We start from the raw sequence: 17,258 nt of genomic DNA on the forward strand, positions 1-17,258 counted from the left end.
AAACAAAGACAATGTAATCTACTTTGTCATACCAATGTTATTTAAAATAACAAAAATGGCTACGTCTGAGTTTAAAAGCCTGATAGCAGACGGAATAAAAGATTTGGAGGGACGATTAGTTCTCCTCAAGGGATCATAAAAATGTTGGACCTTGAAGGATGTTCCCAGTGTATCCTCCAAAGTCAAGAAAAATAGGAATAATTTCTCTGCCCATTTGGAGGACCCTTTGAGATAATCATGATAATAATAATAATATTTGTATTTATAGAGCACTTTTCAAAAGCCAGGTTACAAAGTGCTCAACATGGGCAGCAAAATAAAACATGCAGGTCATTAAATCACACAAGGCAATAAAAGGAAATAAAACATATCTTAAAAGACAGCATTCCCCTAAAAGAACTTAAAATATATATTTTTAAACGATTAAAATCAAGTAAAATGAAATGAAGCTCAGGTAAAATTAGGAAATGGGCGAGCCTTTGATGCACAGCAGTGACCTATTCGGTCTTCAAATGCAGCATTCGAAGGATGCAGCCCCTGAATTGAGACTCAGCTAGATGTTGTGTGAGTCGCTGTGGTCGCTCCTGTCAAAGCTGCCTTCAGAGGACTGGACCCAATAAAAACAGACCTAAAGACCCAAATCATTAATGTTGTGATTGCATGATTCAATATTCATTGATGTACTAAGAAGCAAACCGTACCGTATTAACCTGGTACTAACTTTTTAGTCTGCATGTGTTTGCACGTGAAGGCGGGGGGGTTGATTATGAACCATCATCAAATAGATGCCCATGATGGATCTGATGGTATTTTGACTTGTAATGAAAAAACCCTTCATGTGACCATGTTATTGTTTTTACGTTGTATCTATCATTCTTTCAGTAAGACAGCAGTCTGATAACAGACCGCTCATTAGATTGGTTCAGATGATTTAGCTCCTCCTCGCCTAATAGTAGGTAAAGTGTTGTGATTAATAACAGGCCATGATATGTTCTGGAGTGGATGTTAAAATCAGATATAAAAATAGAGTTAATCATGATGTTCTGTCTAAGGAACATCCCGTGCAAACTGCAGCTTTAACTCCAGTGAAAGTCACATTTTTGGAGCATCAGCTCCACACACTGAGCGATACATCACTGTGGAAGAGCAGCAACATAACACTTAAACACTGCATTAGTATGTGATACAGGCATTCAGCCTTTCGCCTGCAGAGCCGATGTTCTCATGTGTTATAGCTTAATTACACACACATTCTTAATGAGGGACATTAGCAGTGGGGACCATACTTCACCAACTTCCTCTGACCAGAAGTTAAAATGAGCGTCGTATTACTCTGTACTGTGATTAACAGATAGTCCAGCGCTCATCAGTTACAGTCATAGTGTTTTTATTGCTCATAATGACAGACCCAGAGCTCAGATTCGGATCCCAGAAGCAGTTTTTTTACCTTTGCTGTGGCCCTCGCCTGGTACTCTGGACAGCCATTCACTGTAATTGTTTCGTGCATGTACTGGTACACCTGCAAGAGAATGGAGAGAGACGGGCGTTATAATGATGGTTCACATGGTTGGAGAGTGAAATCCCCGGCTCAGACTCTTCATTTTCATAGTCCAATAATGGAGCTCCATTACAGCCAGCTGCTCAGGCACGGACTGCAGGAAGACGCTGAGTGATGGATAACAGCTGGCTCTCAGGCCCAGAGGTCTGTCCCCTTTACACCAGCTAAAAGTGCTACTCTAAAAGGATCTGCTGTGATGTATTTGTCACATCCTAAAACTCATAATGTGACAACTTTCAGCAGCAGCAGATCAAGAAAATGCATCAGTCCTGTTACATTTTAAATCTGTCAGGAGGACTTTACTCTTTATTTGTTTACTTTGGGATGAATGTCTCTTAGAAACAGAAAACCTGAAGGGCAGGAGGATATAAGTTACTGCTGGGCCTCACTTGTAGTCAAGATAAAGGTTTGTTCCCGTCCAGTTGGGTGAAAAACAAGGTTTCCTGCCTACTTGCTGAGTCAGACAGAATCAATACAGAGAGCCGACCTTTCAGTGTCTTCAGGAGACATCTTACAACCCAGCTTGTTCAGGGAGTGAGAGAGAGAACAACAGAGGTTGTGTTGAATGAGTGCTGCTCTAGTACAAAGGTATCACCTTTTCAAGGCTGCATCTTCAGAGCTCAGCATCCTCAGGTGTTTTCTGTCACTGTGCTCACAGCTCTCTTAATTATAAACGATTCGTCATCGTCCTTTTTTATCAATACGTCTGAGGAGACGGCTAAAAGTGTGCAGCAGATTAGTATGAGTCAACACAGGGACAACAAACATGTATCACACCATGTCCTCTCTTATATATCCTCTATCGTTCGATCATGTCTAACTGTACCTTATCTTATTATACTCTGTTGTATAGTAACATACACAAGCTGCATTCTCCAGTCTTGAAATATGAAGCCCATGCAGAAGTGCTTAAAACTGCAGTTCATAGAGCGTCCACTAGAGGCTGGCTGCAGAAGTACCAGAAACCACATTAACACGCATTCAAAAAAGCCGATCTTCACAGCAGAAATAAACATGTTTACAACCTGGTTCAAAAAATCGGTTTAGGTCTGAATAGCTAATTTCTCTATCGGCACACTCTGTATGGGGTGAATTTTTTTGTAACTCATTACACTTGAAGATATTAATGTTACCAATTTTGCATATTTAGGGGTGTGGCTGACTTGATTGGCAGGTGTCGGCAAGGAGTCTCAAGGCCTACCTCAACTTCGCCTCTTTGTTTCATGTTGACTGAAAGTTAGCTTGAGCATTTCCAATGTGGTGACCACCATCAATCGGCTTCAAAACTCCCCTTCAGAAACTAATAGTTGACGTCACAGAGATTACATTCATGTATTATACGGCCTATGATTGTACCATATCATATTGTATCATAACGTGATGAAACATAACATAACATAACAAATTCAGTCACACCTAGAGCTCCCCCTGCAGGCCTGGAGGTCATTGTTGTGACAACCAAGTGGCTACCTCTGGTGTTTAAAATTAATTCAGTGTGGAAGGGCAAAAAACTGCAGTTCCTCTAGTGTCCACTTGAGGCAGCGAGAATTGAAGCCAATGCGGAAGTGTTAAAAACTGCCTTCAGCATTTCCAATATGGCTGCCGCCGACGATTGGCTTCAAAACAGCGCTTCAGAAACAGATGGGTGACATCACGGACACTACATCCATTAGTCATACAGTCTATGGTTTGATTATATTAAGGCTGTGAGTTATGCATACATTTTCATAATAAGGGGCATGGTGAGCTGACGGACAGGTTGGCGCTTTGCAGCTGATTTCCAGTATTCCAAATATGGCGACCCACATTATTGGCCTTCATAACGCCGCTAAAGGCTGATTTATACTTCTGCGTTGAATCGACGGCGTAGCCTACGCCGTAGGTCCGCGTAGCTCCCGTACCTACGCAGAGGCCTACGCACGTAGCTGACGTGCACCTCCTCCAAAATGTAACTACGCGTAGAGCCGACCGCAAGCCCTGTGATTGGTCCGCTCGACGGCTTTGTCTTTCCCGTATTCACAGCACTTCCGGGATCCTGTACATCGGCCACACATCGGCCGTGTATTTCATCTCCTCCTCTCTATTCTTCATGTAATCATGTCTGTATGATAAACAGCAACATGTATCAGCTGTAGATTAACATAACACGCTCTGAAACTCTGTGGAAAAGTAAACAGAGATCGTAGCGGGACCGGAAGCAGGCGACCGGCTATCAGAGAGACCGCACTGCCCTCAGGCGTTTCGGAGGAGAATTGCTGCGCGAGACGGACACATCGACGCACAAGTATGTGGGGCTCATGTCCGCGTCAGCCCCTGCTGCGTAGGGCGACGCAGAAGTATAAATCAGCCTTAAGGGTGACATTACTGAGACTATGTCCATGTTTTCTACAGGCTATTGGTGACAGAATGTGCAGTTTCTTTCTGTTAGAGGTGCTTTGAAATTCCACCTGTTTCCATAAATACATTATTTGGCTTTCTGCAGAACATATTTTGAATTTCAGCTCATTTCTATCACTCTATTTTTGTTGTTGTGGATCTTCTGTAAGTGTTTTAGAATCAGCTTTGTTTCTGAATTTGCATCCCATCCCCCCGAATGAAAACTATCTGGGCTGTCTTCACTTTTTTCCCCTACATTTTGTTGTAGCTATCTTATCTCCTCACAACTCAATCAGTCAGTCATGTAACTTTCAGATTTCAAAAGTCAGAGTGATATTTCCCATCAGGGATGTTTTGGGGAGTGGAGATGAAGACAAAATAACAGACGTGTGGGATGATTGAAAAAGTCTCAGAGGACGAATATTTGCTGCTTTGGTGAAACTCACTCACTGACAACACAGACAAGTTCTCTAAGTACCAACGCGTCTACTTGTATTAATGTTACTTTAACAGCAGCTGCAGTAAGTGAGCTGTTAACTAATCCTACTTTAATCAGCGTAGTAATAAACTGTAGATTTTCTCAGTGTGAAATGAAGTCAGAAGCATTGTCTACAGCGTATCAGATGCTGCGGCTTTGAAATGAATTTTAATCATCTGTTTCTGCTCTCTAGATGATGTCTCTCATCAAAGCATGGCAGCTTGCCTGGAAGCGAACACGCCCGGTAGCTTTGACGTACCACAGAGCAACATCACAAAGCCTCGGCTGCTCTGAAATCATCAAACGGATGTATACTTATAGGGTACAAACACAGAGACATTTGTATGTAGAGATCTCGGGGAGCTGGGAAAATAACCATGAGGTTCTGTTGTCTTGTTTGCTCATGAATCTCAGAGAGTGGAAAAATAAAAGAGAGAGGTTTGTGAGAGAGCAGCTTCTCATTTCAAACTGCAACACAGATTTATATCGCTGAAGCATTCGGGGGGAAAGCAGCCTGCAGTCCAAACACACACACTCAACTCCCAAATGACACCTTTCCCGAGGACTTCTCCCACCTTTGCACTCTTGGAGGCTGAGCACAGCTTTAAAAACGCCGTGAAAGATTTGCCTTGCTGCTATCTGCCTGCAGAGCGGCTCCTTTTTCTCTTGCTTATACCTTTTTTTCCCAAACACTACTCCTGCTGCTAATTACAGCCATCTATTCTACCTGCATCTGTCTCTTATTCTTGGCACTTTTCAGACACGGAATCGGTTTAATTACTGGCTTTAACTGCGTTAACGCTCTCAGACATTTGTCTCTGTCACAGAAAGTTAAGTAATGGCTTTCAGATACGGCTTCAGTGCTGATATGATATTTGGCATCTATCTGGGGGTGGTAAGTTGAAGAGAGTGTTATGAGTTCACTCCCCGGGTGCGTCAGTGCTGGGTTTTAAAACTTATTTGCAGTTGAAGGCTTAATTGAGCACAGGGGAAGCTGCCTGTCAAACTAGCAAAACACATTTCTGCACCCTTTCCTCATTAATTAGATGAGATTTAGGATTTTGACTCCTTTTTTTATGCACCCTGACAGCGCCACAGCGACGTTATAAATAACAAGAAACTAGATTGTGACTCGTCTTAAAGTCCTGTGTGCTCACTTGCTACTTTTCAAGGACTTTGTTGCAAAACTCAGTAAGTGCAATAACAATTTAGCAGCATGGAGTCAGTTTTTGGGGCTGTTAGTGGAACAAAATGGGATAAACAACCGAGGTGTTCTAAAGAAACTCTTTTCCTCGTCCACCAAAAGAAAATATATTCTGACAAACCAACTAAAGGGAAAAATAAACACTCAAGAAGCCGTCAAACTGAGCTCAATTTATTCAACACAGCTAAACACAGGATCACAGAGTCTGCAGGTAAACTGGTTTGCAGAGTGTGTCTACCATTAGCAGAGCCAGCACCACCAGCCTTCAGTCCTCCTTGTAGGTTAGCGTCCTCATGCCTGTGCTGGTTCCTCATTGCTCTGGTGGAGTGGTTATATGTCAGTTTAACCAGACACAGCCTACATACAACTTCATCTCCATTTACTAGATCAACATACTGACAAACCACGGCGTGCTACGAGAGGACATCTGTCACCTGTGCTTGTTTATATCCAGGTAGTAGAACTTTAGAGCATTATAGCAGCAGACATTAACCACAGCTACAGCTCCGCCTAGTGGAGGGAGGCCATACTGCAGCAAAGACACAACATATGATTGACATTTGAGGCCTAAAATGATAAAAAAAAATTAATCATAATTACTCTAACTTAGCTCTGTATTCGCTCATTCTTCTGCTATATTCACAAGCTAGTAGCTAGCTTTGTGCCTGTTGTGTTAGTGAGTTTTTAAAGCTGACACTCATCAGAGAACTGAACTAAAACAGATGTTTTACAAGACAGATGACCAAAACAATGAGCTAACTGACAAACAACCTGTACTAGCCCATTCACATAAGCATTGATACATTTAGCATTCATTTGATGATGCAATTCTGCCACCTATTTACTATTTACGTTTAGTTCAAGCTTTGCCTGTTTTTGTCTCTCACTGCTTCTTTAGGGACATCATTTACATATTTAGCGTCTTTAGCAGCTGATGATCCTGCTTTGTTTACAAGCTAGCTAGATTCTAACTCAGAGTCTATTGTTTTGCAGGGGACAAATGTATAGGGGGAGGATTTTTAGAGATTTTTAGTAGTAGTAGCAGACGGACAGGCAGGTATCATTATGAGCAACATAACAGTTAGCCTGTTAGCATGAAGAGACTCAGCTGGCGCTGTTTTAGATGGTGCATCACAGATGGATTCACTGAATCAACACGTGAGAGGAGATAAGAGCGAGTAGCAAAGACGTTTCAACACGGCTTTAAAATCCTTTTGAATTCAAAAAGCCGTGGCAGAGATCGGCCGGTGTTTTGGTTTAAACAGCGACCCTGTTAACAGGAGACTTTCAGCCGGATGCATCCCTCATGAACGTCTTTAGACGATCATTAAATATCTGATGAGGATATTTTGAAATCTTAATAAAAACTAAACTAGTTTGCATTCCCAGGAACTCCCTCTGTGTTTCAACAGCTGTGTAAACTCCACAAACACTGACACGTTCAGCTGAAGGTCTCCAGTTTACAGGGTCACTTTTAAAACCGGAACACCGGGAGAGATGCATTCACGGTGGGCTGAGAGAAGACTACTGTTACAAGCTGCTAAATCAAGAGAATCACAGCTTCTTCTTTTGAAAAGTACACACACATACAAAAAAGATAGAACAAATAAAAACTAATGAAAGAAAGAGAAATCAAGGGAATCACAGATGTGTGTGATGGTATTGTGGACGAAGGGCCGAATAAAAACACAGCAGTTAATCTACCAATCAGACACGTTCAGCATTGAAGGCCCTGCCCCCTGAAAGTCCCGGGACCTTTGAAAAGTACTACCCCCGAAGCAGTGGCTTTTCAGGGGGGAGATTATCTACCCCTGAACTAAATTTAGACCCTGGATCCACCGGTCGAAACGCACGTAGTTCAGGGGTAAAGTCCCTCCGTCGAAAAACGCCTTGTGTAGCTAAAAGCTAGTGGAGCTGCAGGGTCACCAGAAAACCTTTCTCTGGCCTCACCATGGAGATAAAGTCCTTTCACATATAGTTGTGTGGTCCATAGCTGCAACAAAATATTCAGTTTTGAAGCTTAAAAAATATAAAATATATCACATTATGCTTTCTTTAATTTTTTAGGTATATTTTTGTTCTCTGTAAAAACTAAGTATTGTATTCCTGTGCTCTAAAGTAGACTGGGCACATTAAATTCTCTCCTCATATTTACTTCAAAAGCAGTGCCCCAAATAACAGGACAAAGAGCTGTGTGCTTTTAAAAGTCTGCTCACAGTTGTTGTTGCTGCACTTTGCTCTAAAGAGGGCCAGCCGTCCTGCAGGCAGCTTCTCTCTCCTTCCACCAGAAATCTTCACTTTCCCATCACTTATAATACGAACACTTCCTGAGCATCTTTGGCGACATGTGTCCATCTTCACTGCTTCCCCATCGCTGTGAGTTTTGGTGAAACATGTTTCAGAAATGCACATTATTCCCAAGAGCTGCCACCTACACAGAGGACACCAGACAACCAGAGAACAGAAGGAGCTGCCTGCAGGGCGAAGTGATGTTACAATGCTGCTTGTTGTAACCATGGCTTCCTGCTTCCTTTTACTGAGTCACAGAAAGGAAGAGGAGGGAAGGGGGATGGGTGGAGGAGAGGTCAAAAGAGAGGTTTTTAGCCTCTGTGATGTTGTTTTCGGAGAAGGATGAAAGCCATGCTCAAGACTTCAACAAAACACTTCCCCTCTGGGCGGTGCAGAGCATGACACGGAGGGGAAATATTGAACTTGCACGCACCGACTTAATGTACCTTTCATCCTTTGGCTGAATGTTTCGTTGGAGGCAGCGGCATCAGAACGGAGCCAACGCTAAACCCTCCGCCCTCCATTCGTAAAGAGAACACAGTCAATTATGTTGATTGAAAATCTCTGCTGAAGTGGAAAATCAAGCGCGATGTTAGCGCTGATGAAAGACGCGGTCGCCCCGGCATGCTTTTTTTGTCACACTTCCTGTGTTCGTGGAGTGGGACTCTCTAACCCAATATACTTTAAACTCCCGCTCTCCATCATTTCCAGCTGGTTACCTCCTCCACTCATTTTGTCTTGTGTCCTTCCTTTCCTATTTGCAAGGCTGATTGACCCTGACAACTCATTCAGGCTGACGCAGATAGACTAACGCACAGACAAGGACCCCCCCTCCCCTCCTCCCTCTTCTTCTCTCCGTCATTGATAAATGTGCCGCTAAAAGACAACCAGCTCATCAAACACCATCTCTTTCATCATTACCTGAATCCTCTCTTCTCCCTGTCATCTCTAACACGGCTGATTCATGTTCAGGAAAATCTATTGATATAGGATACCGAGGTGGACTACCAGGGAAGATTTCCTCCAGCTGAGGGTCGAATCATCATCCTCTTTAAACATGTGTGGATGGAGAAATCACATCGCACCTTACACATAGCCTGGACTTGGGAAAAAGGTCATCCATATTAATGAAATGTCAAAAGGTGTGTGTGATTGAAATGAACAACAGGAGGGCTGGCCTTACTGTTTAACTGGTTTTTATGGCCTTTTCAGTCCTGAGCCGTTCAGATGGATGACATGAAGAAGAAGTGAGACATAGGAGAGGTTTATTTCACACCAAGGAGTGAAAAATAGAAAATTAATGAGTGAAGAGTGTTCCCCAGTGAAGTGTTTCTGCTTCTAAAGGTTCAGTGAGGAGCTGAAATTGATACTGATGTCTCTTTGTGGCGTGCAAAATCAAAAGAAAATTACGACTGAGAATATTTTGAGTAATTTTGATGTATCTGGGAATAAAAAAATGACAGTTGCTGTCTGAAGAGCAGAAAAAGGACACTCAAATACTAGGCGTGAAGGTGCATGTATTTGTTGGTGCAGCATTTTCAGTTGGTACCAAAACTTAAGCTACTTCCAATCCAAGGTCCCCACATGAACTGGAGAATGGGAGAGAAAACAATACAAATCAAGTCTCTTGTGGATTCATAGAAAACTAAACTAAAACCGGCATTTAGTCAGCAGCCCTGTCTGAAAGTCTTGATCTTGAAATCCAAGTTTCATTGGTGTAGTTTAGGGGTTCAGTTCGTGACCACCAAAATAAAGGTGCCAAAGACTTGCGACCCTAACTGTTCCTTCATACTTCATTTAGCTGGTCTGCAAAATAAATTACTCTACCTGCATTCACGTGTGTCTGTGTTTCCTGTGTTTCCTGTGCTGCTGTGATTAACCTGCTGCTATTGATGCATTTGTTAATTAACTGTTCACCAACCCTGACCCTGACCTCAGGAGTCATCTGGCAACAAAGACTGCAGAAAACAAATATATCCCCGTTATGTGGACGACAGCCTGCTGCTCGCATGCCAAGTTTCAGACCCTGCATGTAAAGGCGTGTGAAGGTGCATGTATTTGTTGGTACAGCATTTTCAGTTGGTACAGAAACAGTCTGGTGCAAAACTAAAGCTACTTCAAATCCAACCTCCCAACATTAACTGGAGAATGGGAATGCACCATACACGCACAAGAGCGTTCTCTCACTGGCGTCATGTCTTGGGAAAGTAATGCAAATCAAGTCTCTTGTGGGTTCATAGAAAACTAAACTAAACTGGGCCTCTAGTCAGCAACCCTGTCTGAAAGTCTTAATCCTGAAAACCCAGTTTCATTGGCGTAGTTTAAGGGTTCAGTTCGTGACCCCCAAAATAATGGTGCCAAAGACTTGCAACCCTAACTGTTCCTTCATACTTCATTTAGCTAGTCTGTAAAATAAATTAGGCATGTAAAGGCGTGTGAAGGTGCATGTATTTGTTGGTACAGCATTTTCAGTTGGAGCTGAAACAGAAAAACTAAAGCTACTTCAAATCCAACGTGCCCACATTAACTGGAGAATGGGAATGCACCATACACACACAAGAGCGTTCTCTCACTGGCTTCATGTCTTGGGAAAGTAATGCAAATCAAGTCTCTTGTGGGTTCATAGAAAACTAAACTAAACTGGGCCTCTAGTCAGCAACCCTGTCCGAAAGTCTTGATCCTGAAAACCCAGTTTCATTGGTGTAGTTTAGGGGTTCAGTTTGTGACCACCAAAATAAAGGTGCCAAAGACTTGCGACCCTAAATGTTACCTCATACTTAATTTAGCTGGTCAGCAAAATAAATTAGGCATCTAAAGGTGTGTGAAGGTGCATGTATTTGTTGGTGCAGCATTTTCAGTTGGTACTGAAACAGAAAAACTTAAGCTACTTCAAATCCAGCGTCCCGACATTAACTGGAAAATGGGAATGCACCATACACGCACAAGAGCGTTCTCTCACTGGCTTCATGTCTTGGGAAAGTAATGCAAATCAAGTCTCTTGTGGGTTCATAGAAAACTAAACTAAACCAGGCCTTTAGTCAGCAACCCTGTCCGAAAGTCTTGATCCTGAAAACCAAGTTTCATTGGCGTGGTTTAAGGGTTCAGTTCGTGACCACCAAAATAAAGGTACCAAAGACTTGTGACCCTAAATGTTACCTCATACTTAATTTAGCTGGTCTGCAAAATAAATTACTCTACCTGCATTCACGTGTGGCTGTGTTTCCTGTGTTTCCTGTGTTGCTGTGATTAACCTGCTGCTTCTAATGCTTTTGTTAATTAACTGTTCACCAACCCTGACCCTGACCTCAGGAGTCATCTGGCAACAAAGACGGCTGAAAACTACAGAGACATTTTTATTAGCAATGTTTTTCTTTCAGATGTAACCACTTTTCTGTCTGTATAATTACAATAATAGGTAAAACATGCAATTTTAGATTACTTTTAAAAATGAAAAACATTCTGGAAGACATCTAGCGACCAGCCCGACCCCAACTTTGGGAACCACTAGGGTTAGGACTAGAGACGTCCAGTGTAGCATTATGTGGCGTTCCTGCATGTGCATTTATGTGCTTATGTTTGTGTATCAGAGCAGCAGGAGAGAGAAGCTGCAGCTAAACACTGTAAAATCTCAGTATGGTTATTTTTAATTTCGTGGCTGTTTTGGTGCAAATATTTCCCCATTATGTGGACGACAGCCAGCTGCTCATATTTGGTGCTTGGCTGTGTTCATTTTAAGACCATGCAATGTTCAATTTTATCTTTTATATTATTGTTCTTTTTTACAAGGATTCATTTCAAATGTGATAAAATGAAATCTGAGCAGGAAAAGTCTGAACTAAAATCATTTCTATATGTCAATTTTGTTTCTGAAAATGTAGGCACAGACCTCAAAACTAAGAACAGCACCCAGACAAAATGTTCTAGTACCATTACACCTCTATCAAATACTTCCATTTGAATAATAAGAGTCGTGTTTGTTGCAGGAAGTGACTGAAAACATAATGAAAACTCCTCTGTGATTCTTCAAAGTGATGCTGATGTTCAAAGCAGGTCTATTTGAGGCTGAGATAGAGGGGTGCCATGTGGTAAATGAACCCTGAGCTTGTAAATGTTCTTCCTCGTCACAAACAAACACATTCAGAATGACTCTTGCATATCAGGGCCATTAAATCCAGGCTAACTGCTGTGTTCCCACTGAGATCCCCCTCCACGCCGAGTCTGTCTCTTCTAATTGTTTCCGATTTCAACGTGGCATCCGGGGACACAGCTGTTGAGAGCTGTGATATTCCTCCACGAGAACTCCTTTACTGCTCTCCATTATAATCATTATAATCTACAGTTTGCGTCCGCCTGCACTTACAACCTGTTCTTCAGCTGCCTGAGTAGAATCTGTTTTCTCATTGGCTCTTTATGTGTCTGTGTCGAGCCCGCTCTTTGTCAGTGAAGTGGTCTGCATCTCTAGGTGCTGCCGAGGCCTCTTTTAAGAGGTTTTTAGAGAATCACTGTCGCTGCACTCCAGCGGCTGGCACCGCCATCGGCCAGTCGGGTTGCCAGACAGTGCAGTTGGTGTCAGGATGTGCCAGAGCGGAGCTGGACGCTGTGAAAGGAGCAGAGTGGAGCTTTCTTCCTTCCTCCATGATGTCAGGGGAGTTTACGTGATGCTCTGTTTTTCTGCTAATTGGTGTCGTTGCCGGTGTTGGTGAACTTTTCAGGATTATTCTGAGATACAGGCGGGAAACATGAACGACTGAAGACTACTATGAGTTCAAAATACAGAAATAAATCTAAGCTGACATTTATTACTTTTATACAAATGCATTCTGCTTAGTAAGATGATACGGATGATGCTTTTTGTTTCAGTAATGAATCACATTATGTATTATTACAGCAACAAAGGGATTTAAATCAGGGGTGTTGTTTGAAGCTGAATGTGTTTAATATTTAAATCCTGGCTGCTGTTCCTCTTTGGTTTGACGGTTAATGTTTGAGGCAGGTATCAGAGTTTCTCAGACCTTTCTTAAACAGTTCTGGGAGCGAACACACATGCAGATATTTCCTATTTGGAGCCCTGTTAAAAATTACGAGCATCTACAGTATAACACTGATTTCCCACAGTGGAGCCATGATGTTTGTCACAAGCACACATTTGCACACAACAATCATTCTTATTGTTGGACTGAGGCAACCGAGAGCTCTTAGATTAGGTAGGAAAAAGAAGGCTTTTGATCTTGGCTGAGTACAAAGTCAAGGCTAGCCTCAAATACGAGAATACATCGAATCTTACAGCAGCAACAGAAACTACAATCTGTCTCAAACCATAACCTGAAGTTTTATGTTACTTGAACCCAAAATAAAAGTGAGACAAGCTGAGGGATGCAGGACCTTCAGGACCTGAACCATAACCTCTGGTGTCAACTGTCAAGTCCAGTACTTTTCCTACATCTACAATTCTCTATAGTGCCAGGACGTCACACAAGCTAATCTTACTTCTTCCTGCATAGTTTTGTTTAAACACTAACTGTATGAAAATGTGTTTTATGAGCAGAGTTTCTCCTTTACTTCAAAAAGAACACTCTTGGGGTGCTGGTGGCCTAGCGGTCTAAGCGCCCCACGTATAGAGGCTATAGTCCTCGTTGCAGAGGTCGCCGGTTCGACTCCTGGCCGGTCGACCATTCACTGCATGTCTTCCCCCTCTCTCTACTCCCCACATTTCCTGTCTCTCTTCAGCTGTCCTGTCAATAAAGGCGAAAAAGCCCAAAAATATACCTTAAAAGAAAAAAAAAGAACCATCTGTCTATCACAAAACTAGTTGCTCTGAACGCTGATGGCAGAAACATTAGCTTGTTGGGTAAGCACACTGACTTTTGCTTGTAAGCACCACAGACTCTGTTACACATGGATGTAGCTTTAGTGATGTCACTCAGTGGTCTCTGCAGAGGCGTAACAAGCCCAACGATGGTGGCCGCCATATTGGAAATGCTGATTCAACAAAACTGTCAATCCATCTAGAAACTGGTAAAGGGGAGGAGCTTAGACTCTAACCTTCCCTCCTGGCAAACAACTACAATGTGCCAATCAGTCAACTCGACCACGCCCCTTAATATGCAAATGTATGCATTCATCTTAGCTTTAATACAGCCTGAGACGATGTGTTAGAAATAAAAAATTCAACATCCAAAAGAAGAAATGAGCTACTGAGACTGGTATCTTTGCTTCTACTGTAAAAATGGGTGTTTTAATATGAGACTTAATGGGGATTCCTTGACTTTTGGAGCCTCAAGTGGACACTTTAGGAACTGCAGGTATTTTACACTTCTACATTGGCTTTATTTTTCAACACTTGAGGTTCCACTTGGTAAGCACTTGTGTTATTAAAGTTCTTCTTGGGGCAACAAGATAATTGATTTCATATTGATTCATTCATTATTAAGGTTTTTGGTCTTTCTTTCTGTCAGAGATATTCAATCTCACATTTAAACTGAACTTTTAGTTGTTTTTTTATTTTTATTCATTTTTTATTTTTTAAAGTTATGTTTTTTGGGCTTTTACACTTTAATTGATAGCGGAGAGGACAGTGGATAGTGTAGGAAACTGGGAGAGAGTGGAGAGTGGGGGAATGACATGCAGGAAAGGAGCCACAGGCTGGATTCGAACCCGGGCCACCCGCTACATGGGCGCCCAACTTAACCAGTAGGCCAAGTCCACGCCCTAGTTGTTGTTTTTTGTAGCAGTGATTTCAGTCTCATCACATTTTCTGGTGATGTTTTTTTGTTTACATCTTTATGAAAATGTCAGTAACCAACAGAAGGAAGCACAAACTTTAACATGACTTAAAGCTGGGGTTGGCAGTCTCGGAAAACTAGCATGAATTTGAATGTAGCATGTCCTCATCACTCCGTCTAACCCCTCCCCTCCTCCCTCAGAGCTCCTCCAAAACGACGCATTTTCTGTAGGACTTAGTAAATGTCGTTAGTTATTTTGCTTGTCAGAGCCCCGTGGTGAGAGCTTTTTAGACTCTGATCCGGACTACAGTCCTGAGCAAAGCACTCATCAGGTCAGAGGGGACAGGCTCGAGGTGGAGCGAGAGGGGCAGTCAGTAGAGTGGAAGCAGAGGCAGGAGACGGGGACTCAGAGTGCACACCGGGGAAATGTACGCGCAGGAGGCGGGCAGAACGGCAGGACGGGATTTGAATGGTTTAAAATTTTGGCATCCAAAAAAGGCTGATTGGTTGGTGTTTTCCCAGGTTTACTCCGGCTGTAGATAGCAGCTTTTCTTCACTCTTTTTTAAGAACACATTATGTAATGATTGCCATCAGGACATAAAGATCATTTTAACCAGTATAACAAAAAGTGTATCTAAATCTGATTACCAACCCCAGCTTTAAAGAGTGAGTTTGGTAAACCTGAGATGACCTAAAAATGTTCCTTTTACTGTTAAATGAGTTTGAAGCTTTTTCGGAGTAAAATCATATTTAATGCTTTTTAATTTTCGACACACTCAAAGAGAAAGAGCGGCCCAGCCTCTCCCTGGAATACTAATAAAGGCAGCTAATTGCCTGCCTTTAATTCCAGGACAATTTACACGCTCTCTTTATCTATCTTCAAACACGGGGGCCCTTGTAGCACCTGTCATTTGTTTACCTGCTCTTCAAACCCCTGTTTGTTTAACAAATACATGCCACTGCGTGCCGCTCCGGTGGGATACATCACGACAGACAGGACACTAAATACACAAGCTGTGTGGTTATCAGCCTGTGTAGTGGTGTCATGTAGAGTGACTGCTCTTGTTTGCTTTGTACCCTGTCCTCTTGATGAATGGTGTTAAGATGATGGATCAGTGGGCGGCTGTTTGTGTGTGAATGAAAAGCATTTTCCCAGGAGGAGAAAAACAACAAGTCGTGTCTATAATTCACTTTAGTCCGGCCACGTAGAGTGGGATTAAAAACTATATTTAAAAGTGATTTACTTCATTAAAATGCAGTATGACCGGCTTGTTAAGCTCTGCAGTTTATTTACTGCCCGTAATGTTCAGTCCGCTCTGTGTTCTGTGGGAAAATACAATCTACCTTTGAGTCCAGATGTTCAGCTCCAGCAGTGATAAGAGGAGCAATAATCTGACATTCTCATTATGCTGCAGTCTCTTTTGATTGATGTAACTCTGCAGTAACTTAAAGGTACGTGCATTTCATTTATTTTATAGCTTAGGTTTAATGTGGCGGTCCGTTCTAGGCTCTTTAAAGAATCAGAAGTGACCACATTTTGACGCAAAACAACAAAAATCTGAAGTCAAATAACAGAACAACTAACAGCAAGTCCATCATGGATATTGGGGAAGTAGGGGGAGGTAGAGCGTACAGTGTAACCCAGCGAATGAAAGCTCAAGCCCAAACAGGCTTCTCCTTCTAGCTCGGCCTTCCTTGTCTCCTTTCTTTCCTCTCTTATACTCTCTCTCTCTCTCTCTCTCTCTCTCTCTCTCTCTTCTTTCTTCCCTCATGAAAATTGGGGAATAAGTGGAGGTAGAGCGTACAGTGTAACCCAGCAAATGAAAGCTCAAGCCCAAACAGATCTCTCCTTCTGGCTCTGCCTTCCCTTTCACTTCTTTCTTCCCTCAGGAAAATCGGGGAAATAAGGGAAGGTAGAGCGTACCGCCAAACCTGGCAGGGGAGAGCTCTAGCATTAACAGGTTTCTCCTTCTAGCACTGCCTCCCCTGTCCTCTTTTTTACCTCTCCTATACTCCCAGCCCCTTCCTTCTTCCCTCATGAAAATTGGGGAATAAGTGGAGGTAGAGCGTACAGTGTAACCCAGCAAATGAAAGCTCAAGTCCAAACAGGTCTATCCTTCCAGCTCTGCCTCTCCTGTCCTCTTTCTCACCTCTATTATACTCTCTGTCCCTTCTTTTTTCTTTTTTTCCCTCATGACAGTGGGGAATAAGTGGAGGTACAGAGTAACCAAGCGAACGAAAGCTCTAGCCCAGACAGGTTTCTCCTCCATGCTCTGCCTTCCCTTTCCCCTTTCTTACCTCTCTTATACTCTCTGTCACTTATTTCATCCCTCATGAAAATTGAGGAATAAAAGGAGGTAGAGCATTCAGCACAACCGGGCATTGATAGGCTCTAGCCCAAACAGGCTTCTCCTTCTAGCTCGGCCTTCCTTGTCTCCTTTCTTTCCTCTCTTATACTCTCTCTCTCTCTCTTCTTTCTTCCCTCATGAAAATTGGGGAATAAGTGGAGGTAGAGCGTACAGTGTAACCCAGCAAATGAAAGCTCCAGCCCAAACAGATCTCTCCTTCTGGCTCTGCCTCTCCTGTCCTCTTTCTCACCTCTATTATACTCTCTGTCACTTATTTCATCC

The 17,258-nt window shown here is 42.6% G+C and overlaps 1 protein-coding gene across 3 annotated transcripts in view; it reads right to left on the bottom strand.

The window, feature by feature from the left end:
* Nucleotides 1-17,258, bottom strand: part of lin7a (lin-7 homolog A (C. elegans)) — a 66,918-nt gene that overhangs the window by 20,759 nt on the left and 28,901 nt on the right. For all 3 annotated transcript variants that reach the window (XM_034674213.1, XM_034674216.1, XM_034674214.1), the window contains one exon: nucleotides 1,448-1,519. In XM_034674213.1, coding sequence (XP_034530104.1) covers nucleotides 1,448-1,519 — 72 coding nt within the window. The remainder of the gene's footprint in view (nucleotides 1-1,447; nucleotides 1,520-17,258) is intronic.

Source organism: Notolabrus celidotus, chromosome 21 (genome assembly GCF_009762535.1).
Source record: "Notolabrus celidotus isolate fNotCel1 chromosome 21, fNotCel1.pri, whole genome shotgun sequence".
Taxonomy (NCBI): domain Eukaryota; kingdom Metazoa; phylum Chordata; class Actinopteri; order Labriformes; family Labridae; genus Notolabrus; species Notolabrus celidotus.